General features: G+C 38.9%; 3 protein-coding genes across 3 annotated transcripts in view; 2 read left to right on the forward strand and 1 right to left on the reverse strand.

Moving 5' to 3' along the window:
* MMP26 (matrix metallopeptidase 26) overlaps window positions 1–25789 on the forward strand; it is a 275769-nt gene that overhangs the window by 120071 nt on the left and 129909 nt on the right. The window lies entirely within an intron of this gene.
* Window positions 7196–8137, forward strand: LOC101145012 (olfactory receptor 51A7-like). The gene has a single exon (XM_004050528.4). It carries the CDS (start codon window positions 7196–7198, stop codon window positions 8135–8137), a length of 942 nt encoding a protein of 313 aa, XP_004050576.4.
* Window positions 23282–24253, reverse strand: OR51S1 (olfactory receptor family 51 subfamily S member 1). Its single transcript, XM_004050518.4, has one exon. The coding sequence runs from the start codon at window positions 24251–24253 to the stop codon at window positions 23282–23284; it is 972 nt and encodes a 323-aa protein (XP_004050566.3).

Consider the following 25789-nt stretch of genomic DNA (forward strand, 5'->3'; position numbering starts at 1 on the left):
TTAAGTAGGTTCTGCAATGCCTTCAGTAAATAAGCTATTTTCTCCAAAAATGTTAATAAAAATTCTCTTTTCAGGCTTTGCTGAGACCTGATTGGTTATTATTTTGGGTGCAATGAGAAATGATAGGGCAGTTCTTGTGGAGGAAAGGTATCAGTTGTGAGGCATCACACTCAGGTTTGGTTTGTGTAAGGTCTCCAGACAGTAATAAATGAATTATCTTTGAAAAGTAAGAAGGGATCTGTTTCTTCTGGCATAAAATATTCAAAAGTCTCAAGATTTGAAGACTTATTCACTCAAATATCAGCATTCCAGGAATGAGGATCTCATCATTTTCCCATTACTGTATTTCTAGTCTTTTTCAAGGTTTTTGACTTTATCACAGAAGATCTGTCAAAACTGAGCAGCCTGTCTTGTAGCTCTGCCACCTTTTTAGTTAAATCCTTTGCCTGATTTTTAGAGCTGTATAATCTATGTCTGAATGAGATAAAGGTTTCTGTCAGTGTTCCTACAGAGAACCTTTGATTTTCATGGCATACCCTGCATTGTGAGTTGGATGTCCCAATCTGATTAGCTCTTATTTCAAGATTTCTGAGGCAAATAATAAAATCAGCCCATTCCATAATCTTTAGATGTTTTAGGTAAAAATGGAAGACTAGATTCAAGATCCATAGTTACCATATAACCTAATACCTTACCTTCCACCTGAACTTCATCCAGTCTATCACAAATGAGTGTGTTAGTAATTGTGATGCCATTGAATTTCAAGGATTATTGTCAGCCTTCTGACTGCTAGCAATCAGATTTTCTTATCAATTGACCATGTTAATGATAATGTGCTTCCAGGGACCATGAATGAGGAACAACTGAAGTTAAAGAAGGAGGAAGAATAAGATGATAGAAAACACCTCATTGAGTTTGATGCTGCGTTAATCAGGGTTCAATCAAAAGACAGAAATCATACAATAATTTTAACAGGAAAAATTTAATGTAGAGAATTATTAACAAGGAGCTAAAATAGTGGAGAAATTAGCTTGTTAAAGAGAGTTATAAAGAATTCAGTAGAAACAGCTATAAGGGGCAACCATTACCCCAAGCGCTGGGATAAAGCACCCAAGGAGGATTCCTTTCCTTGCACTAGGCTGGTGAACTCACAAAAGGGCCTTATCAGTGAGGTTTTCCATAAATCTGCCCTCTGATAGTTGCAGGAAAGGCCTTCGGTAAGAAGGTGCCAAGCCCCAGAACTCTCTAAGTGCAAGGGAAACTGCTGATTGTTGGGCATTGCTGTACCTGGGAGCTGGAAAGACTGTTCTTTCTAGGAGTATAATGCATTTCCATGTGTGGCTGTACCTGGGGTGGCTCCAGCCCACCTTCTCTGGATAAGTTGAGTGACTACCTTGCTAGAAGACTAGTCCCATGGGGCCCCTGATGTGCACACAGATATTCAGGGCTAAGGAGAAGATAAAGAAGAAGCTATCTCAGCTTCAGTGCTGGCCTATTATGCCTATGGTTCCAGGTTATGCCATTGTTGTTTCAGTGGAGAGCTGGAGAACAAGCTCAGTGGTGAAATGTTGAAGAAAGCTATGCACTGCTGGAACTGAGCCCTGGAGGAACCACACAGAGCCAAGCAATAAAGAAAAATCATGATTTGTAGGAGTCTGGCTGGCAAACCACAATAAAACCAGGAAGAGAAAAACCTCTTCTTCTCCTTTCAGTGTGCCTCCACTACCCTCTACTGACAAATCTTAACATTGTAGCAGCTAGCAAAACATTATAAGGCCCAACATCTTCATCACAGAGCAGGTAAAAAGGAATTTGGAGGTTGAGAAATGGCACATCAATAATAATCCAGATACCATTATGGGTGACTATTGCCTAATCCTACAGGGCCACCTCTGAAGCCTTATCAAATACGTCTCGGGATACTCAACCCAGGAAAATAAAAAGACAGAAACAGTTTATCCATTGGATCCTTTTTCCCATTGCTGAAAGTCTACCTCATGAATCCTTAATTTCCCCCTATTTCTGGGTTGTACATGCATGGATACCAAGTGAGTACATGTAGATATTTCATCATTCAGTGTCAGTCTTGGGGCAAGAAACAAGAGGTACATGGCACGCGCCTAGGTTGAGAGGTTTTCAGATTCTTCCTGTGAAAAGCCAGCCAATGACTAAATGAGTCTGATTGCTGTAACAGTGATTGGAAAATGAGGCTGAAAGATTTGCGGTGATGCACTAGAAGCAGCGAATTCACAGGGTCAACTGATGTTCTATCCTGGAGAGCTTGTAGGTTCACAGAAAATGCAGTCACCTCAGAATGAGGTATGAGCCATTTCTTCTGCTGTACTGAAAATCTATCCTTGATCTTTTTTGTTATTGTTTTTGGTGCAAGTTCTGTTATTTAATCCCGTAAGTCAATTAAAATGATATGCTTACCAACTTGTTTCCTTTTTTTAAAAAACTCCAAATAGAGAAGAAAAATGATCCTGAAAAAGGTATCCATGGGCCAAGTCTTTTAGAAAATATGGGGATAGCTCCAGGGCAACGGAGAAAGTGCTATGAGCACATAAAGTATATGGAAGTGGTCTCAGGAAGGCTGCTGAGAGAAAAATGCTTTTGCAGGGAATATTTATTATTACTAAGTTTACACCCTTTTATGTTAAAATGGTGATATTAATAATAATATTGTTATTATTTATTTATTGTTGTTAACAATAAATAAAAAGAAGTAAGGGAAAGCAGAAATGGAGGAGGAAGAGCTAGGGTAGCAAGTCAAATCAGAGAAAAAAATAGAAGAAAGATAATAGATTTTATTTCATCTTTTTCCTAAAAGTTACCTAAATTTAGCCTTTCCAAGATGAGAGTTCTAATTGTTTTGCTCCCTAAAAAAAAAACACAACAAAACAAAAACAAACTTGTAATTTTTTTCATAGTTCTAGTTGCTTTTTTGACCTGGTGACCCTGTAGCCTTTTCTGGATCTGGAGACCAATTAATTTTCCACTCAAAATGATGTAGATACATGTCAGGAAGTAATAGAAGGATGTGCCATAAGACAAACATGAGCCATACAGATTCCATTATGATTCTGGACTGATGCTGGGAAAAATACATCAACATTAGAAACTTGCACTCCTTTTGGTAATACTCTAGTTAAAATATACGTTTTTCTGAATGTGAAAAATCAAATTGAATTATGTCTCCTATCTGTGTATAAGAATAGGAATGTGAGGAAGCAGTGCTCCTCGTTTTTTGAAGCCATTGTAGACTGAAGAGGTGCTCTTCATTACCTGCTAAAAACTGCTCTAGGTTTAGGCTCAAGGTTTTCTGGAAGTTTACCTCTAAAAGTTTCTGAAAGCTTTTTATATTAATTATCCTACTCACTGACGATCCATAGTTGTCCTCTGAGCTATAAGCTCAATAAAAGCAATGCATCTATTTTGGTCATCTGTGTTTCTCAGTATCTGGACACAATGCATTGTTCATAATAGGTCATCAAGAAATACACATCAAATAAATGAATGATGGTGGCAATAGATATGCTGTTTGTGGTAGGTAACATAAGAATTGAAGGGGAAAGGAATAAAATTGACTTGTACTATCTATTTTAGAAAGCGGGGGGAGATTTTTTATTATCAGAAAAGGTATTTTCCTAATGGGTGGAGGTTTGAATAAAGATTAAAGTTTGAATGAACACAACCCTTTAGGGTTATCTTCTCTAATTAGGATAATCTAACTAGGTCTGCAATGCTCTCTTGGTTCGACACTTATGTGCTTCTTTTCTAGGCCTTAATTACATTTTCAGGACAGCTGCAATTTTTCCTTTACAGATGCCAGAGCAATAAGTTGAGAAACCTAGGCTGGATATTTTGGCTAGAATTAGAGTAGGCCTTCATGGTTATTTTGTTCTGGTCCAATAATAATAAAGAGGACCATTTCAAAGGATATTCTGTATCGCTTTTGTCTGTCATCCTCAGCAACCAGCTCTAAATATATTCAGGGCCTAACAAATCTGGTTTCAGTCACCCATCTGCCCGGGAGTTTCAGTGCTGCATCTACCCAAGTCTAGTGAAGCCTTGAGTCTAGGGGACCTAAGGCTTTAGGAAAATAATACAGTGTTTAACTAGGACTGACATTTTCCTGAAGGCAGAATATTAGGTATCATAATCCTGACTGTATTTCTACTGGCATGATCTTGCAGTAAAAGGCTACTAAATACCAAAAAAATTCTGACCTTAAGTATGGTTTACAGCTTTATCAGAGCTCTGCATATTATCAAATCTTCAGCGGTGTTAAGCCAACTAGGCCCATGTTATAGTATAAGCCTGCTAGTTTACTGGACTCTTTTCTCCACTTTTCTGCCTGTCCTAACTGATTACTACAGCCCCCAACTCCATCACATCACCTCTTGTATTAACCTGAAGATGAAGTCATCATTGTCGGCTATCTAAGTTGGTTCATTTATGTGATATACTTTGTTTCAGGCCAATAGTATTTTGCTAAATCTTATTTTCTATTTTCTTTATCTGAAAATCATATGCCCCTGCACAACTTGCCAGCAGAATTATACAATTTATTTATTTCTAATTTTCAAAGTTAGTGGGCTGAACAATTTCCCTTCTGAACGTGAGGGTCTGAGATATTAAGCATGCTGTGACCCTGGGAATTACTTTTTGTTTTGTGAGATTAAGTGCCTTTGAGGACCAATAAATGTTAAGGGGCTAGATATAAGACAATGGGGAAAGAAGGAGCCTATGATAAATTAGAGACCTTGTCACTTACCTAAAGCCATCACATTAAAAATCTGTTTAGACATTGTGATGACCAAACAGAACACATTTGTGGGCAGGATTCCACCTCAAGTCTGCCTGTCTCTGACCTCAGTGACTGGCTTATGTTGAGCCTTTTAAGATATACACTGAATCTTAGATAGAGCCATTGCTGGATTTGGGCTGTCTTTGATAATGCCTTAGAGTGACTGTCCCCAAATCCTGCACCTGTATGGGAACAGGATCACATCAGTTAAAGTCGTCACTGTGATTCAGAGCCTGCTCACTTAAGAGAGCTCATTATTGACAGACATTGATGAGACAAATCAAAGCAAAATTAAAACAAAAGTCATTGTTCCCAGGGGACTAGGTGCCTATTAATTCTCAGGAGGGTGTTCCTTGGCTAAAGGAGAGTATGAGGATATAAACAAAGGTGCAGATTCCCAACAGAGTGCTGGAACAGAGGAGCTGCAGAAGCTGTAGGATCTGAAGGCTTTCCATTCTTGGTCTGGAATAAGGTAGCTATAAGCCTGGTAGGTGTTCTGGTGAATGAAATTGAATTTCCTTAGGATGGTTTTATCTTTTCCAATGAAAACACTGTAGTTTATAGAGATCAACCATATGTCTTTCAGAGGAATGGAGGTAAAAATATTTCATGGGTTGTTCAACCTAAGAGATCAAGCTACATTTTGGAAAAGGTTTATGGCTGAAAAGACTAGTGTCCACATGTAGCATGGGGTACTTACTTGTATTTACATGATGAATACAGTTGAATACAACAATGTTGCCAATAGTAACTCATGTATTGAGTTACCTGAGTTACACTGGAAGCTTGTCAAGAAAGCCCTCAGGCATGAAACCTTGGGAATGGCCCATTTCGAGGGGATTCATTGAAGGGAGCCAGATGTTGTGTTATTGCTTTTGTCTCTGTCAGAATTCAGACTGTTAGCCATACCATTACATAGCCATACCAATAACAGGCTGTTAGCCATACCATTGGAGCTTTTATTCTACAGCTCTTGAAAGGAAAGTTACCCAAAGTGTCAGTAAAGCTGACTCCAGGAGTATGATCAGGTTCAAACCCAAATTCCAGAGACAGACACCTGCACTGGTCACCAATCTGAAGGGTAGACACACAGAAGCCAAGTGCAATAGGAAAAAATCCGTGAACAGACAAAGACAAGAGCTGTGACCATTCTGAGCAGGGCCAGTAGCAATTGCACTATAAGGTGGTGAGTACTTTAAACAGGTACAAATGGCATCTATGTTATGGGATGCATAACAAGGATGCATTGGTCACATATAACAAACACTAAGCCTGCCTCATAGCTCCTAACTCAGGTCAATATGAGGCAAAGGTCCTTTAAAAATTTTGCAGCATACAAAGTAGCTGCTAGTTCCCCTTTCCTTCACTACTTTCTATTTCTACCCACCACTTTCTAGTTTCTTCTAGCTGAATGCAATCTCCTCTTTATCTACACTTGCCAAGACATGCTCAGAGACTTTCCATGAAAGGACAAATGATCACACGTGGCCATCCTCTCTGCACCTCTTGCTGCCACTAGCCATCTAAGTCATGAGAGCTGGGTCAGAGGAGCCCTTCCTCCTCTGCTCACTGAGGTGCTGTGTTTACTCACACTGCCCTGCCTCAGGCCACTGTCAAGATCTGGCAAATGGTGTTTGCTACCAGACTTGAAGATCTCTCTGAGGTTTTGAGCCTATCTTTTTCTGTGAATATCCAAAAAGTGAATCATTTTACAATGTGTATAATTTTCAGGCACATATCATCCCTACCACATCTGCTTTTTATTCTCTTGTTTTTTATTTTAATAGTATTCTTTAAAAATAGAAAAACCCCACAAGTTGTACAAAACAGGCCATGGGCTGAGTTTGACTCTGCATTACAGTTTGCCACCCTCTGTGGTAGACCAATTCTATATATTTTCACAGATGTGTACCAAGATTGATAACATAAGATTTAGGCCTCCCTTAAGTGCTGTGACTATAGCATGCATCTGTGGTTTGTGTGAGTACATGACCATTGACCACATGCGTGATAGTAGATTATAACACATTCCACTTAGTTTAATTGAATCAAAAATCTCAAAAAGCAAGGGTTTCAAAAAAAGCGGGTATCAAAGCACCTTCTTTCTAGCTAGAAAATTATTCAGAAATATATCAGGGAATAAAGATAGAAAAATAACACACAGGTTTTAAATGAATCCTGTGATGAACCTGTTTAAATATTTTCCATTGTTTTCTTTACATAGGAAAAAATATGTTATGCTATTTCTTGACACCTAAGATTGAGCTATATTTAATTTAACCAACAACTGAACTTAAATATGTTCAGCAAATACAATTAAAAATTTTTATCTATTGTGCATCTTTCTTTAGACCCAGGAGTGGATAAGCTAGTGACCTATCTGTGATGTTTCTGCTCAATACCTCAGAAGTTGAAGTCTCCACATTCCTATTGATTGGGATACCAGGACTTGAGCATGCACACATTTGGATCTCTATCCCCACCTGCCTTATGTACCTCATGGCCATCCTGGGCAACTGCACCATCCTATTTGTTATCAGAACAGAGCATTCCCCGCAAGAGCCCATGTACTATTTCCTCTCCATGCTGGCCCTGTCTGACCTGGGCCTGTCTTTCTCCTCCCTACCCACGATGCTGAGAATCTTCTTGTTCAACAACATGGGGATTTCTGCTGATACATGCATTGCCCAGGAATTCTTCATCCATGGATTCACAGACATGGAGTCTTCAGTTCTCCTAATCATGTCCTTTGATCGCTTAGTAGCCATTTGCAACCCCCTAAGATATAGCTCTATTCTCACCAGCTTCAGGGTTTTGCAAATTGGACTGGCATTTGCCATTAAAAGCATTCTCCTAGTGCTACCCCTTCCTTTTACTTTAAAGAGACTCAGATACTGTAATAAACACCTTTTATCCCACTCCTACTGCCTTCACCAGGATGTAATGAAGCTGGCCTGCTCTGACAACAGGGTTAACTTTTACTATGGTTTGTTTGTTGCACTCTGCATGATGTCAGACAGTGTTTTTATTGCTATTTCCTATGTGTTCATCCTGAAGACTGTGTTGGGTATTGCATCCCATGGGGAGCGGCTCGAAGCTCTTGACACCTGTGTGTCTCATATCTGTGCTGTACTCGTCTTCTATGTGCCCATCATCACCTTGGCTACCATGTGTCGCTTTGCTAAGCATAAATCCCCTTTAGCTATGATTCTGATAGCAGATGCATTCTTGCTGGTACCACCCTTGATGAATCCCATTGTGTATTGTGTAAAAACTCGGCAGATTAGAGTAAAGGTCCTGGAAAAATTGGCTCTGAAGCCTAAATGATGGGGCAAAGGTGGAAATTCTCTTTTTTTCACAATACATTTTCTTAGGAGAAGGACAGTGTTTCATCCAAATAGGAAATGGTTCTATTTACTTCAAAGTTTTAAAATTAGCATTAATTAATTGTTCAATCAACTAATCCCTAAGGAGCATCTAATATACCACAGCTTTTCTACTTTTGATAAAGAAGAGGCTTATATTTCATGAAAATGTTACAAATCATTTTGTTGTTCTTTGGGTGATTGATAAATTCAATCCTCAGACACGAGAAGGAAGAGCAAAACTCTTGCAAATCTTCTAATGAGAAGTTAGGAAAAGTAGCCCTTAACTGTGGCTGGGAGAGTCCTACAAAATTCTGGTACTATTTAACATCTTGAGATTTACCTCCTCTTATTTTATTTTCATTGTGATTTACATTAAACTCTTTATAAAGTGTCTGAGTTTGTCTAAGTATGTTCTTTACTTTGCTATTCAAAGTGTGGTCTGCTGACAGACAGCAACAGCATTACCTAGAAAGTTGTTAAAATTGCTGCAGAATCTCATGTCCTGCTGCAAGCCTGTTGAGCTGAAATCTGCATTTTAGCAAGATCTCAGGTGACTGGCATGTAGGTTAGTGTTTAAGGAACACTTTTCTCGGGTGATGTGAAAGGGAAACATAGAGACTATGTCATTGGGTGAAGCAAATTTTGGTGGAAGTCAGTTTGGAGCGGAAGTTATAGAAGGGCCATGGCACTTGACCGTGTTTATAGTAAAGACAAGGGACTGAAACTTTGGTGCTCAATGGTTGCAGGCCCATATGTATTTCCACCATGATGCATATATCTCTCTCACTAACTATACTGTAAATTTCCACAGGACAAGAGTTACGAATTATTCAACTTTCACTCTCCTGACAACAAAGTACTCTGTCGATGGTATGTGCTTGGTAGATCTATTAATATATCAATTTGAACTAAAAAAATAGTCTAAAGGAAAAGAGGTAGCATCCTGAAGCCAGGCCCCTCAGGTTTTTCTGGGGTGAGAATTCTAGGGTGCATCAGAGCAGTCATCATCTAGGCTCAACATAGCACTCTCTCCTCTGCATGCCTCATAGTAAGAAGTTAACATTGCAGATACATAAGGAGGTTCGTGAGATGTGGATTCTTCCCTTGGATGCTGCCTTCTGAATTGAGGGGCACTCCATATTACTGTTCATGAGTAATGATAGCACAGAATCTGCACCACTGTGGCCAAGCAGACACCCAAATAACTTTAACACCTGAGCCTCCCTAGTCTCACCTCTCACTTTATGGCGCTGTGAATGGAACCAGACCAAAGGGCTCTGATGATCTCCTAATGAGAAAGGGTCAGCAAGGCAACTTTAGGAGTCACTAGGACTGTGCAATCCTTATTTAGTACATCAGGGTCCAGGATCACTCCTAAAGAATAAGATATAGTGTAACTCCAGGCTGAGAATTTAGGAATTTAGAAACTAACCCACAGAAGAAGGAGTAAATAAACCCCATCAGGGTTACGTGTCCTCTAAAGTCCTTACTGTGATAGCTCAGTCCTGCCAGGGAGATCAAATGAACGGAAAAACTAGGGACTCGGTCAGGAACAGGTCCTCTGGTTTCAGCTCTGCCATTTCCTGGCTGTGTGGTATTGAGAAAATTACTTCCTATGTATTATGATATATTTCATATGTACTTTTAAATTAAGAACATAATTATTTCTCCATACATTCCAGGGATTAAATAAGTTAATGTGTTTAAAAGCTTTAAGATCTCAATATGATCTTCAGACAGGTTTTGTTTGGACATGGCAGTGTTTGGATTATTTTGTATATATATATATATAATTATACACACAAAATATATAAAATATACACATAAATTATCTTAAATATGGAAAGACATGGAAGTAGTAGACCTATATTCCCCCATGGAAACATTCAAACATTCAGTAGGCAACCCCTGAGAAGTCTTAAGCCTCTTGGTTAATAAAGATCCCACTACTCACAATGTGAATATGTACTTGTTTTATAAATTTATATTATTTCCTTGGCTTCTCTAAACATTTGAACTTATGATCCCTGTTATGAATTCTCAATATCTCCCTCCCCCCTCTCTCTCTTCCTCTCTCTTCCTCTCTCTTTCTGACACACACACACACACACACACACACACACACACACACACACACACAGTAACATTCTGGTTGCTATCCTGCAGAGCTTTGTTTAGCAAGTAGACCAACCCAGAGATCTGGCTTTTGCAAGGCTTTTCCCGATCTGCAGTTTTATCCACCTTCTGTGTACCACTGTTACACTTTGTAAATGTGCTTGCTAATACTTTCTCCCCTCTGTGTGCTGTTAAGAAATTTTTTTTCCCCTTAACTTATCAGTCAAGTTAACGTGATTTGCAGAGGGAGAATAGGATCCTAGACTGGCCAGGGGTATTAATAACAACCACTATGTGGTTGAAGGTTTTGACAGAATTGGTATGGATTTGGCCAGTGTACAGGAGAGAGTGGGAAAAAGGAGAGAGCGATTGAGGCTCTGCTGTGAAAGAGAGACAGTTTTCTACTACCCTGATTTACCAGAGTAATAAACACATGGAGGCAGCCAGAGGAGTTGGGTTTCAGTTCAATACCTACCACTGACTTATACAGGACCATTCAAAGGTGCTTTCCACAGGCCAAAGTTGCAGCTTTCTGTCTATAAAATGAGGTGGAGCTGGGGGAAGATTAAAGAAACTTCCAGCTGTAAAGCTCTTTATTCTGATTAATCATGCATACAAAGTTTAAATATAGTTACTGTTTTTTTATTAATTCCAAATCATTTATTGAATATCTCTATGTTCCCACATTATGATACGGATGTTTTACTGTAAGATAAGAACTGCTTTATTTATAATAGAAACAAAAGACATACATTTATGAAATACATATAAATATATTTAACTTAAGCAAATAATTTTATTGGAAAACAGAAAAAACTGTTAATGAAACACTTACACACTCTTGCATGTGAAAACTTACCGTTAATGTTTATTTTCTTACATTTAATCTATAAATATAATTTAACACCTCCTAGAAATCCAAAGCTTTCGTTTGTTTTGTGAGATTGGGTTTGCTTTACATCTCATATTAAGTAAATCATACTGTAAAGCTATAATAAATAAGTGATATGTTGTCATTCCTAAAAAGATCTGCAAAGCAAAATGCATACACCTACACAACCTACTGACCAGCAAGCATTATAATAAATGCTGTGGTGGTGAGCACCTGAGATTTTTTGGTTGGTGTACAGTAAGTGAACTAAGAGTGTTAGTACACTGTGTATACTTATATACACACACAGATATACATTGTATATTATATATACACAATATTATATATACATATAATTTATAATATGATATGCATAGTATTTTATTTCAGTGAGAAAAGGAATGTATTTAACAGGTGAATCTGCCATTAGTAAATATCCACCTTGATTAATATAAATTTAAACTTCTAACAGAAAAACTTAGAAGTAAAAACTATTGTAACAATTTTAGAAAATAGTATAAGAGATTGTGCACTGAATGCTTGGAATCAAAGACATCTTTTTTTTTTTTTTTTTTTTTTTTGAGATGGAGTCTTGCTCTGTCACCCAGGCTGGAATGCAGTGGTGCAATCTCTGCCCACTGCAACTTCTGCCTCCCAGGTTCAAGTGATTTTCCTGCCTCAGCCTCCTGAGTAGCTGGGACTACAGGTGTGCACCACCATGCCTGGCTAATTTATTTTTTTTTTTTTTGTATTTTTAGTAGAGACGTGGTTTCACCATACTGGCCAGGCTGGTCCCAAACTCCTGACCTCAGCCTCCCAAAGTGCTGGGATTACGGGCGTGAGCCACCGCGCCTGGCCAAAGACCTCTTTTTTAAAGCAATATATGAAACACAAAAAGTATAAAGGAAACTAAATTTAGATTTGTTTAAATAATACTACCTGTATTTGCTTGAGAGTTGATTGGCAAACAAGATCAAAGATAAATACCAGATTGGGAAAGGCATAAAACAAAAATGTTTTGGAAATATTTATTTATTTATTAGGTTGGTGCAAATGTAATTGCTGTTTTGTCATTATTTTTAATGGCAAAAACTGCAATTACGTTTGCACCAACCTAACATTTATTTATATTTGAGACAAGGTCTTGTTCTGTTGTCCATGCGGGGGTGCAGTGGTGAAACCATAGCTCACTGCAGCCTCCTCCTCCTGGGCTCAAGTGAACCTCTCACTTCAGAGTCCTTAGTAAGCTGGGACTATAAACACCTGCCACCATGAATGCCTATTTATTTTTTAAATTTTTTGAAGAGATCGTATATTCTTATGTTGTCCAGCCTGGTCTCAAACTCCTGTACTTAAGCAATTCTCTTGCCTCAGCTTTCTGAAGTGTTGGGATTATAGGTGTGACCCACCCACTTATATTTAAAATATAAACAACCCAATAGAAAAAATGGATGAAGATTATTTGAATAGGCTATTCATGGGAGAGGAAACAAAAATAATCAATAATATGTGAAAGACATTCATTTTTACTATTAGCAAAATCTAAAATTAAGTAAAATTAGATAATTCTAACTTATTTTAAAGTAAAATAATTTTACTTTATGTAATTAAAGTAATAAAAACCATTATATACTTGAAGGTTCTGACAGAATTGGTGTGGATTTGGCCAGTGTGCAGGAGAGAGCAGGAACAAGGAAAGAGCAATTGAGGCTCTGCTGTGAAAGAGAGACAGTTTTCTGCTACCCTAACTTAACAGAGTTATAAACACATGGAGGCAGCCATGTGTTTAAAGTAACATTGATTACTATTAATTTTACATAAAGTAAAATTAATTAAAATGTTATTAATTTAAATTCATAAAAATTTTAAAATATTAGAGCAGTCAATTTTGTTGTACATGCAAGAAAAAGGCATTCTCTGACATAGTATAGAAGTATGATTTGCTGGCCAGGCACGCTGACTCACACCTGTAATCTCAGCACTTTGGGAGGCTGAGGCAGGCGGATCACGAGGTCAGGAGATCAAGACCATCCTGGCTAACACAGTGAAACCCTGTCTCTACTAAAAATACAAAAAATTAGCTGGGCGTGGTGGTGGGTGCCCGTAGTCCCAGCTACTCGGGAGGCTGAGGAAGGAGAATGGCATGAACTCAGGAGGCAGAGCTTGCAGTGAGCCGAGATCTCGCCATTGTGCTCCAGCCAGGGCACAGGGCGAGACTCTGTCTAAAAAAAAAAAAAAAAAAAAAAGTATGATATGAATTGCTGTAACTTTTTGAGAAAAGAATCTACCAACAAACATGTAAACTTTTAACATGTAAATCCTTTAAAGCCAGCAATCGTGACCTGGAGATCAGTCTTTCAGAAGTAATAGCCTAAGTATACATGGGGAATTGTAGAAGAGCATTTATTAGAGCATTGCTTGGAGTGGCATAAAACTGAAGACAACTCTAATACTCACTCATAGAAAACAGTTGAATAAATTACCTTGATCCACACCATGGAACATTATGATTATGTCGTCATTTGAATGAATTAAATCCATACTAGTGCACTTGGAGGAATGAGGAATTTCTACTATAAGAAAACAAGATGCAGAAAGGCATATAGAAAGTTATCGAGATTCAGAGGGCAGGGACAGAACAAGATGTAGGAATAGAAGGCTCCACCAATTGTCCCCCCACCACAAGGACACTGATTTAACACCTGTACATAAGAAACACTTTTTTAAAAACAAAAAAGTTGGATGAGTCCTTATAATAACTTATAATAAAAAGGCGCTGAAAATATCTAAAAAACCTATCTTGAATCGCCGATGCTGCACTGCCCCTGTCATCAGGCAATGGCAATGGCAGTGTGGTGCAGAGAATGTCTCTGGGTGCTTGGAAAGGGGAGAGCAGACACACTGGTGTCAGAAATGAAATTCTGATGCATTAAACTCAGTGCTGTCCTGTTAGAGCAGGAAAACAACAAATAACAACAACAACAAAACTGGACCAAACTCAGCTGATGCTCACCATGGAGGGAGCATTTAAAACAGCCATAATCAGAGGGGAATCACTGATCCCAGCAGTCAAAACTGGAGTTCCTGTAAACCTCACCACCACAGACCAAAGTGATCTGGGTCTTTAAGTAAACTTGAAAGGCAGTCTAGGCCACAAGGACTGCAACTCTGAAACGAGTCCTGTTGCTGAACTGGTCCAGAGACAGTGGACTGGAGAAGGATGCAACCTACCGAGACACACTGAGGCTGCTAAGGGAGTGCTGGTATCACGCCTCCCCTAACCCCAGGCTGCATAGCTCATGGCACCAAAAGAGACCCCTTCCTTCTGCTTGAGGAGAGGAGAGAGAAAAGTAGGAGGAGCTTGTCTTGCATCTTGCAGGCCAGCTCAGCTGCAGCAGAATAGAGCGCCAGTCAGAGTCCTGAGGCCTTTGTTCCAGAACCTAGCTACCAGATGGCATTTCTAGACACATCCTGGGCCAGAAGGGAACCTGCTGCCTTGAAGGGAAGGACCTAGTCCTGGCAGCATTTATCACCTGCTAACTGAAGAGCCCTGGGACCCTGGAGAACAAGCAGCAATACCCAGGTACTACATCAAGAGCCTTGGGTTAGACTCTGAGACTTGCTGACTTCAGGTGAGATTCAGCACATTACCAGCTGTGCTGGCTATGGAGAGAGACTCCTTCTGCTTGAGGGAAGAGTAAGAGGACTTTCTCTTGCACCGTAGGTACCAGCACAACCACAGGGGTGTAGAGCAGGTTCTTGGGATCCCCCATTCCAGGATTTGACTCTTGGATGGCATTTCTGGACCTGCCCTGGGCCAGAGGGGAGCCCACTGACCTGAAGGGTGAGTTCCTGGCCAGGCAGTATTCACCACAAGCTGACTTAAGAGCCCTTGGGCCTTACAGGAACATCTGCGGTTTTCTGGCAGTACTCCTCATGGCCAATAGTGGCAGGTGGCTACAGGATGAGGTTCCTTTGCCTTTGAAAAGTGGAAGGAGAGTGGGAAGGTCTGTATCTTGTGATGTGAGTGCCAGCTCAGGTGCAGTATAATAGAACACCAGGTAGACTTCTAAGGCTTTTGAGCCTAGTGCCTAAATCCCCAACAGCATCTCTGGACCCACCTGGGGCCTGGGGGATCTCACCTTCCTGAAGGGAAGGACACAGGCCTGGCTGGCTTTGCCAGCTACAGATTGTGGAGCCCCATGGCCTAAAGCAAACAAAGACAGTAGCCAGGAAGTGGTTACAGCAGGCCTTGGGTGAGATCCAGTGGTGTGCTGGCTTCAGGTCTGACCCAGCACAGACATACTGGTGGTGGACACAGGGGTGCTTGTGTCACTCCACCCTTAGATTCATGTGGCTCAGAACACAGACAGACTCCATTTATTTGGGATAAAGTAAGGGAAGAGAACAAGAGTCTCTGCCTGGTAATCCAGAGAATATTCCATATTTTGTCTAAGACCATCAAGGCGGTACCTCTATGAGTCTAGAAGAAGCACAGCATTACTGGGCTTGGGGTTACCCCTAAAGTAGATACAACTTAGATCAAAACACCCAAGTCCCTTGAAATATCTATAAAGCCATCCCAAGAAGGATGGGTACAAACAAGCCCAGACAGTGAAGACTACAATAAATAAACAACTCTTGAATGACCAAACAGTGAATAACATTGTACAGGAAAACATGACCTCACCAAATAAACTAAATAAGGCACCAGGGACGAATCCTGGAGAAACAGAGATATGTGACCTTTCAGATACAATTCAAAATAGCTGTGTTGAGGAAACTCAAAGAAATTCAAGATAACACTGAGAAGGAACTCAGAACTACATCAGAAAAAATTAACAGTGATATTGACATATTTACAAAGAATCAAGCAGAAATTCTGGGGCTGAAAAATGCGATTGGCATACTGAAGAATGCATTAGAGTCCTTTAATCACAGAATTAATGAAGCAGAACAAAGAATTAGTGAGCCTGAAGACAGGCTATTTGAAAATACACAGCCAGAGGAGACAAAACAAAAAAGAATAAAAAACAACAAAACATACTTACAGGATCCAGAAAATAGCCTCAAAGGGCAATTCTAAGAGTTATTGGTGTTAAAGAGGAGATGGAGAAAGAGATAAGAGTTAGAAAGTTTATTTAAAGAGATAATAACAGAGAACATCCCAAACCTAGAGAAAGTTGTTAATATAAAAGTACAAGAAGGTTAGAGAATACCGAATCCATTTAACCCCCAAAATAACACCTCAAAGCATTTAATAATCAAATTCCCCAAAATCAAATATAATGAAAGGATCCTAAAAGCTGCAAGAGAAAAGAAACCAATATATCTGACAGCAGACTTTTCACTTGAAACTTACAGGCCAGGAGAGAGTAACATAACATAATTAAAGTGCTCTCAAGGAAGAGTTCTTTTACCCAAGAATAATATATCCAGTGAAAATATCTTTAAAAGATGAAGAAGAAACAAAGACTTTCCCAGACAAACAAAGTTGAGAAATTTCCTCAACACCAGACCTGTTCTATAAGAAATGCTAGCCCGGGCATGGCGGCTCACATCTGTAATCCCAGCACTTTGGGAGGCCGAAGCAGGCAGATCACCTGAGGTCATGAGTTTGAGACCAGTCTGACCAACATGGAGAAACCCCGTCTCTACTAAAAATACAAAAATTAGCCATGTGAGTTTGTGCATGCCTCTAATCCCAGCTACTCAGGAGGCTGAGGCAGGAGAATCACTTGAACCTCAGTGGCAGAGGTTGCGGTGAACCAAGATCACGCCATTGCACTGCAGCCTGGGCAACAAGAGCAAAACTCTGTCTCAAAGGGAGTTCTTTAATCTGAAAGAACAGGACATTAATGAGCAATAAATAATCACTTTAAGGTAGTAATACAAAACTCATTGGCAATAGTAAGTACATAGGAAAACACAATATTATAACACTATAACTGTGGTGTGTAAACTACTCTTATGCCAAGTAGCAGGTCTAAAAATAAATAAATAAAAAATAATAGCTACATCAACTTTTCAAGACATAGTACAATAAGGTATAAACAGAAAAAAATATTAAAATGCAGCAGAAACAAAGTTAAGGTGCAGTTTTTATTGGTTTTCTTTTAGCTTGTTTAGGCAAAGAGTGTTAAGTTGTTATTAGGTTAAAATAATGGGTTATAAAATAGTATTTGAAAGCTTCATGGTATATTAGTTCATGCTTACATTGCTATAAAGAATTACCTGAAACTGGGTAGTTTATAAATTAAAGAGGTTTAATTGTCTCACAGTTCCACAGACTGTACAGGAGGCAAGGCTGTGGAGGCCTCAAGAAACTTACAATCATGGTGGAAGGTGAAGAGGAAGCAATCACGTCTTCACATGGTGACGGGAGAGAGACAGAGTGAAGAGGGAAGTGCCACACACTTTTAAATCATCAGATAACATGAGAAGTTACTCACTGTCATGAGAACAGCATGATTTAATCATCTCCCATCAGGTCCCTCTCTCCACATTGGGAATTACAATTCAACATGAGTTTTGGGTGGGGACACAGAACCAAAACATATCATTCTGCCCCTTGACCCTCCAAAATCTCAAGGCCTTCTCACATTTCAAAACACAATCCTGCTTTCCCTATAGTCCCCCAAAGTCTTAAATCATTCCAGCATTAACTCAAAACTCCAAGTCCAAAGTCTTATCTGAGACAAGGCAAGTTTCTCACACTGGTGAGCTTGTAAAATGAAAAACAAGTTATCTACTTACAAGAGAAAATGGGGGTACAGGCATTGGGTAAATGCTCCCATTTTAAATGGAAAAAACTGGCCAAAACCAAGGGGCTACAGTTCCCATGTAAGTCCGAAACCCAGCAGGGCAGTCATTAAATCTTAAATCCTCAAAATAATCTCCTCTGACCCCATGTCTCTCACCCAGGGCATGCTGATGCAAGGCGTGGCCTCCCAAGGCCTTCAGCACCTGTGCCCCTGTGGCTATTCAGGATACAGCCCCTGCAGTTGCTTTCACAGGCTGGCTTTGAGTGCTTGCAGCTTTTCCAGGTGCATGGTGCAAGCTATCGGTGGATCCGCCATTCTGGAGTATGGATAATGGTGGCTCTCTTCTCACAGATCCACTAGGCAGTGCCCCAGCGGGAATTCTGTGTGGGGGCTCCAACCCTACATTTCCTCACTCCACTGCCTTAGTAGAAGTTCTCCATGAGAGCACCACCCCTGCAGCAGACTTCTGCCTGGACATCCAGGCTTTTCCATACATCCTCTGCAATCTAGGTAGAGGCTCCCAAACCTAAATTCTTGCCTTCTGTACACCCACAGGCCCAATACCACATGGAAGCTGCTATGGCTTGGGACCTGCACCCTCTGAAGGAATAGTCCGAGCTGTACCTTGGCTCCTTTTAGCAATGGCTGAAGCTGGAGTGGCTGGAATGCAGGGTGCCATGTCTCAAGGATGCATAGATCAACGGGGCCCTGGGCCTGGCTCACAAAACCACTTCTCCCTCCTTGGCCTCCAGGCCTGTAGTGGGAGGGGCTGCAGTGAAGGTCTGAAATACCTGGGAGACATTTTCCCCATTGTGGTGGCTATTAACATTTGGCTCCTCTTTATTTATTCAAATTTATGCAGCTGGCTCTAATTTATCCCCAGAAAAATGGGTTTTTATTGCCTACCACATGGTCAGGCTGCAAATTTCCCAAACTCATATGTTCTGCTTCCCTTTTAAATATAAATTTCAGTTTCAGATATAAGCTCTTTGTTCATGCATATGAGTGTACACTGTTATAAAAAGAAAATAAATAATAAAGATCAGAGCAGAAATAAATAAAATTGAAACAAAGAAAACAATACAAATGATCAATAAAACAGAAAGGTTTTTTGAAAAGTTAAACTTCCCCAAAATTGACAAACCTTTAGCCAGACTAAGAAAAAATGAGAGACGATCCAAATAAATAAAATTTGAAATGAAAAAGGAAACATTACAACTGATACTGAAGAAATTTAAAGGATAATGGCTATCATGAGCAAGTATATGTCAATAAATTAGAAAATCTAGAACTAATGGAGAAGTTCCTAGATGCATTGACCCTACCAAGATTGAACCAGGAAGAAATCCACAATATAAACAGACAAATAACAAGTAACAAGATCAATGCCACAATGAAAAGCCTTCCCATAAAGAAAAGCCTGGGATACGATGGATTCACTGCTGAATTCCACCAACCAATTAAATAATTAATACCAATCCTACTCAAACTATTCCAAAATATGGAAGAGGAAGGAATACTTCCACACTCATTCTATGAGGTCAGTATTACCATGATACTAAAACCAAAGACTCATCAAATAAAGAAAACTACAGGCCAGTATCTCTGATAAATGTTGATGCAAAAATCCTCAACAAAATACTAGCAAGCTGAATTCAAAAAAACATTAGAAAGATAATTCATCATGAGCAAGTGGGCTGTATCCCTGGGACACAAGAATGGTTCAACATATGAAAATCAATCAATGGGATACATTCTGTCAACAGAATGAAGGATAAAAACCATATGATCATTTCAATTAATGCTGAAAAAGCATGTGACAAAATTCAACACCCCTTCATAATAAAATCCCTTAAAATGGGTATAGAAGGAACATATCTCAAAATAGTAAAAGCCAGATATGACAGACCCACAACTAGTATCACACTGAGGAAAAACTGAAAGCCTTTAAGATCTAAAACACTAGAAGGATGTTCACTGTCACCACTATTATTCAACACAGTATTGGAAGTCCTAGCTAGAGTATTAAGAAAAGGAAATAAAGTCATCCAAATTGGAATGGAAAAATTCAGATTATTCTTGTTTTCAGAAGATACGATCTTATATTTGGAAAAACCTAGAGACTTTACCAAAACAATTATTAGAACTGAGGAACAAATTCAGTAAATTTGCAGGATACAAAATTAGCATACAAAAATCAGTAGCATTTCTATAAGCCAACAGTGATCAAAAATTAAAAAGAAAAAGAAATTAAAAAGTAATCTCATTTACAATAGCCACATGTAAAATTAAATACCTAAAAATTAATTGAACCAAATAAATAAAAGTTATCTACAATGAAAACTATAAAACACGGATGAAAGAAGTTGAAGAGGGTACCAAAAAATTGAAAAGTATTCTAAGTTCATGGAATGAAAGAATAAATATTGTTAAAATGTCCATACCGTCCAAAGCACTCTATAGATTTAATGCAATTCCAATGAAAATATCAATGACATTCTTCACAGAAATAGAAAAAACAATCTTAATTTGTATGGAACCATAAAATAACCAGAATAGCCAAATTATTCTAAGTGAAAACTACTACAGAAAACTTTGGGGAAACTACTACAAAAAAACATTGGGGAAATTCTCCAGGACATTGATCTGGGTAAAAATTTCTTGAGCAATATCCCACAAGCACAGGCAACCTAAGCAAAAATGGACAAATAGGATCACATTAAGTTAAAAAGCTTCTGCATAGCAAATAAAACAATCCACAAAGTGAAGAGACAACCCGCAGAATGGAAGAAAATATTTGCAAACTACCCATCTGACAAAGGATTAATAACTAGAATATATAAGGAGCTCTACAACTCCACAGGGAAAAAAAACCAATAATCTAATCAATAATGGGCAAGAGAGGTACATAGACATTTCTCAAAAGAAGAAAAACAATGACAAACAGGCATCTGTAAAAGTTCTCCACATCCTTGATCATCAGAGAAACTCAAATCAAAGCTATCATGAGATCTCATCTCACTCCAGTTAAAATGGCTGATATCCAAAAGACAGGCAATGCTGCCAAGGTGGGAATGTAAGTAAGTACAACTACTTTGGAGAATGGTTTAGAGGTTCCTCAATAAACTACAATTAGAGCTTCCCTATGATCCAGCTATCCCACTGCTGTTATATACCCAAAAGAAAGGAAATCAGTATATTAAAGACGTATCTGCACTCCCATGTTTGCTGCAGCATGGTTCACAATAGCTATGATTTGGAAGCAACCTAAGCATTCATCAACAGACAAATAGATAAAGAAAATGTGCTACATATACACAACGGAGTACTATTCAGCCATAAAATGAATGAGATCCTATCATTTGCGACAGTATGGATGAAATTAAAGGTCATTATATTAAGTGACATATGCCAGGCACAGAAAAACAAACATTGCATGTTCTCACTTATTTGTGGGATCTAAAAATAAAAACAATTGTACTCATGGACAAAGAGAATAGGATGTTTACCGGAGGCTGGGAAGGGTAGTGGGAGCCTGGGGGAGAGGTGAGCATGGTTAATGGGTATAAAAAATAATAGAAAGAATGAATAAGACCTACTATTTGATAGCGCAATAGAGTGACTATAGTCAGTAATAACTTAATCACACGTTTTAAGATATCTAAAGGAATGTAATTGGATTGTTTATAACACAAAGGATAACTGCTTGAGGGGATGGATACCACATTCTTCATGATGTGATTATTTCACATTGCATGCCTGTATCAAAACATCTCATGTACCCCATAAATATATAAACCTACTGTGTACCCACAAAAATAAAAAATATATATTTATTAAAGTTAGTCAATTATTGTGCTACAACAATTGTGCTCCTCATAACACACATGTGATTAATTGTATTGGCATCAAAAAACAGATTAACCATGTTCACAGAATAAGACTGTAATTACTCTGTTAGTTAACTTTTGCTATATACCAACTACAAAATATCAGATGCTTACAACTACAGCATTTGTTATAATTCTCACTGGTCAGTAGGTTGTCAGAGACCCTCTTCATCTAGGCTGCTTTGACTTGATGGCTTTGCTTCAGTTCTCTGGGAACCAGGGACTGGCTCCAGGCTCTGAATTTGGCTCAGGTTTGCACCATGTACCTCCTTCTGGAAACCAGATTCAAGGGGAATTACCTACTAGGTTAGCACTACCCCAGTACAAGAAATCAAACCCTGCAGCAAAATCACACTGAAGCTCTTGCTTTTATCACATCCACTAACATCCTATTGACCAAAACAAGTCATGAGGACCACAATGGCCAGAGAAAATTATGTGTCTAAAGTGAGAGTGAATGTAAATACAATCCGTCCACTTTGTCCCTCCTGATGTGGATGTGAATGTATACTGCTGCTACTAGGAAGTAAAGAATTGAGATCAATAATTCCAAATGCCACTTGTAAGATTCCATTTACATAAAACATTATAAGTGTTCACTAAACAGATAATTATAGTTAAGTTTGGGAGACGTAATTTAAGATTATTCTTATTTGTTCTATTTTTTCTGAAATATGCAAAAATTTAAAAAATTAAATTAAATTTTATTTTAAACTGACAATAATTATGCATAGTCATAGTGATGTTTTGGTGCATACTATGTATAGTGATCAGATCAGGGTGATTAGCATATTTATAATCTCAAACATTTCTCATTTCTTTGTGTTGAGAACATTCAATATACATATATATTCAAAAAAATACTAAAATTTTGAAAACTAAATGAAGAATTAAAAAAATTATATTCCCTCTTTTTTTCCTGGCCTGATCAGAGTTAAATAACCTATCTCTTGGTGTGAAGAATCTAAATGAGAGACTTACTTGCATTTTCCTCATGTATCTAATTCCTGAGGATTGGTCAGAATTCTTACTTCTTAAGGAGGTACAATACCAATGGAAGATCTTCTATCTAGCTGAGAAGAATGCTTCTGTCTTATTTTTCCTTTGCTATGTAGGTGATTAACTCTTCTAGCTTTATCCAGTATTAAGGTATAGATATAGTGACAGGACTAACAACAATAAAATAACAACAGGCACACACTTGGATAGTTGTGACAAGATCTGGACTCTGGCCCTTCCTATGCCATTGATATGTAATGTACCAGTGGGTGGATCATGTTCATTCTTTGGGGCTTGTAAGCTTGCATCAATATACACAGGCATACTTCCAGGCACAGGAAGCTACATGCACGTATATGCACTTATGTGTATGTGAATGATCATTTCATGCTTGGTGAGCTGAGTTCTTACAGAAACTTTAGTATCAGGAGCCCTGTACCACCAAACACGGAGGGACATCCTACTCACTGAGCACCACCCACCTTCCTGGGCTGCAACCTGTTGAGTATTCTCTTTCTAATCTCCTTCATCTTGGCACTATAGAGAATAGGGTTTATCAATGGAGGAAGCAGGAAATGGACATAGGAGAGAAGAGTATGGGTATGCTGAGTGATTGGCAGCTCAGGATGGTTAATCAGTGCCAGGAGGATCATAGGGATATAGAAGAGGAGCACTGCAGAGAGGTGGGCAGCACAGGTTTGACCAGCCTTCCAGCGATCCTCTCTGGACTCCACACCTTGCAACACCTTGCCAATCAGGCCATAGGAGAAGAAAATAAGCAGGGGGTCCAAACCCATGGCTGAAAGAACCACAAATAGGCTGTAGGCTGCACCCCAAGCTTCTGGGCAGGCCAAACGAGCCACATCTGGATGCAAGCAATAAGAATGGGTTAGGACCTGTGGGCGGCAGTAGGGCATGTAGGCCAGCAGGAATGGCAGGGGCAGATGGAGACCCAGGCATCGAAAACAAATGGCCAGGCTGATTTTGCTAATTACACCATTGGTGAGGAGCGCTGGGTAGTGGAGAGGTCGGCAGATGGCCAGTGCCCGATCAATGGACATGGCGAGCAAGACAGAGGACTCCATGACAGAAAAGACATGGATAAAAACCATCTGTAGAAGGCAGGCTGAGGCAGGGACAGTGTGAGCACCAGCAAGGGCGATGCCCAGCAGTGTGGGCATCAGGGCAGTGACCAATCCAATATCAGACACACTAAGCAAGAAGAGGAAGAAGTGCATTGGGCGGTGCAGGGCGGGCTCCAGGGCAATGATCCAGAGGATGGTGCCATTTCCCAGTGCAGAGAGAAGGTAGACAGCAATGAGGGGCAATGTCCACCAGGAGGGTGCACCTGATAGGCCTGGCATGCCCACCAGCAAGAAGGTGGGGGCCATTGAAGTGCTGCTATTGGGGGCTATCTGAGTCGGTAATGTTAACATAGTTCAGGATTCCACGTTGAACTCTGGAACCTGAAAAATGATTAGAAAGGTTTACTTAATCGCGTGCCAAATTTGCATGAAACTTTCCAAAATAGCCTGCATCTTCCCTTCCCTGACTCATGCACACACATATACATACACATATACACATTTCCTCCCTATGCACACACCCATCCTAATAGTATATGCAGCATTCCTTCCTTGCCTTTGAGGTTTTTCTATAGCTGTCCTCATAGCTCTGTGGTTCTGTTTCTTTTCCTAGATTGTTTTCACATTTTTTTTTACCTTGCCTCTCCCTGTAGTGTTATCCTATTTTTTCCCTCCCTTTATGACAAACACTTTAGGAAACAGTCCATTTATCCATATTTTTTTCTCTTCCCAACCCCAGACAGTCTGACTTCTAGACTGCCTTAAGATACTTACATACTTACTTAACTGTTCTTATTAAGTCCCCAATTACTTCTTTATTTCTAAATTAAGGGGCACTCATTTTTTCTAAGCTTGATTTATTTCTTAATGAGCTTTGGCTACTATGGATCTATTTCTTACTTTTTTAAAAATTCTCCCTTTCAGAATTTAGCCTTTTACTTAACTTTGCTGTGTCCCTATGATTTATATATGGGTATTTAAAATTTTTATTTTATTGAAATGTAATAATTGCACATATTTAAAGGGGTGCATGTGGTATTTTGTTACATGCATAGAATGTGAAATGATAAAGTCAGGGTATTTAGGACATCCATCACCTTGAGTAATTATAATTTTTATATGTTGGAACATTTCAAGTTCTGTCTACTAGCTATTTTGAAATATACAATACATTGTTGTTAACTATAGTCACCCTACTTGGCTACTGAACATTATAACTTATTTCTTCTGTCTAAGTGTATGTTTATATTTTTGAGATATTTTTCCTTGGCCCTCTTTATTTTCCTAAGTGGTCTTATCTACTCTCATGACATCAACTCGAGTCTACAAACAGATGAATTACTAATATATATTCCCAGATCCTTCTAGGTTCATCTTACCTTGGATGTCCCAGGCAATTTAAATTCAAATAATCCAAAGCAGATCTTAACAGACACATCTTAATGCCTCTTTCAGAGTCATCAGTTAGGAAACAGTGAAGAGGAATTTATGTCAATAGCAAAACCAATAAGACACTCGTTTGTTCCCTAAGTCAGTTGTTGGTGCCACCATTAATCAATTTCCCAAAATAAAAACCTGAGAATTAGCTTCTCCTCACATGTAATATCCAAATATTATTTATAGTTTTAACAAGAAGAACTGGACACACACCATAGTCATATTTTCTTCCCTGCCCAAATGCCCAGAAAGATTGGAACTGAAATTCTGGACAAAAAGACCATGAAAATTGGGATCTAAAGAAAAGTAAAATAAAAAAACTTGCTAGGTTTTGTTTTCAGGATAATGATATAGATACAAGTTAACCCTAAACATTTATTACAAAAATTCCAAATACATGTTATAAAATATTATGTTAAAATTTTAAATAAAATATGACTTTCAAGCTAA

The sequence above is a fragment of the Gorilla gorilla genome, chromosome 9, assembly GCF_029281585.2.
Source record: "Gorilla gorilla gorilla isolate KB3781 chromosome 9, NHGRI_mGorGor1-v2.1_pri, whole genome shotgun sequence".
Lineage (NCBI taxonomy): Eukaryota > Metazoa > Chordata > Mammalia > Primates > Hominidae > Gorilla > Gorilla gorilla.

What these genes read in the sequence shown, in the direction of transcription:
- LOC101145012 (XM_004050528.4), top strand. Translation starts at nt 7,196, where the DNA reads ATGTTTCTGCTCAATACCTCAGAAGTTGAAGTCTCCACATTCCTATTG.
- OR51S1 (XM_004050518.4), bottom strand. Translation starts at nt 24,253, where the DNA reads ATGTTAACATTACCGACTCAGATAGCCCCCAATAGCAGCACTTCAATG.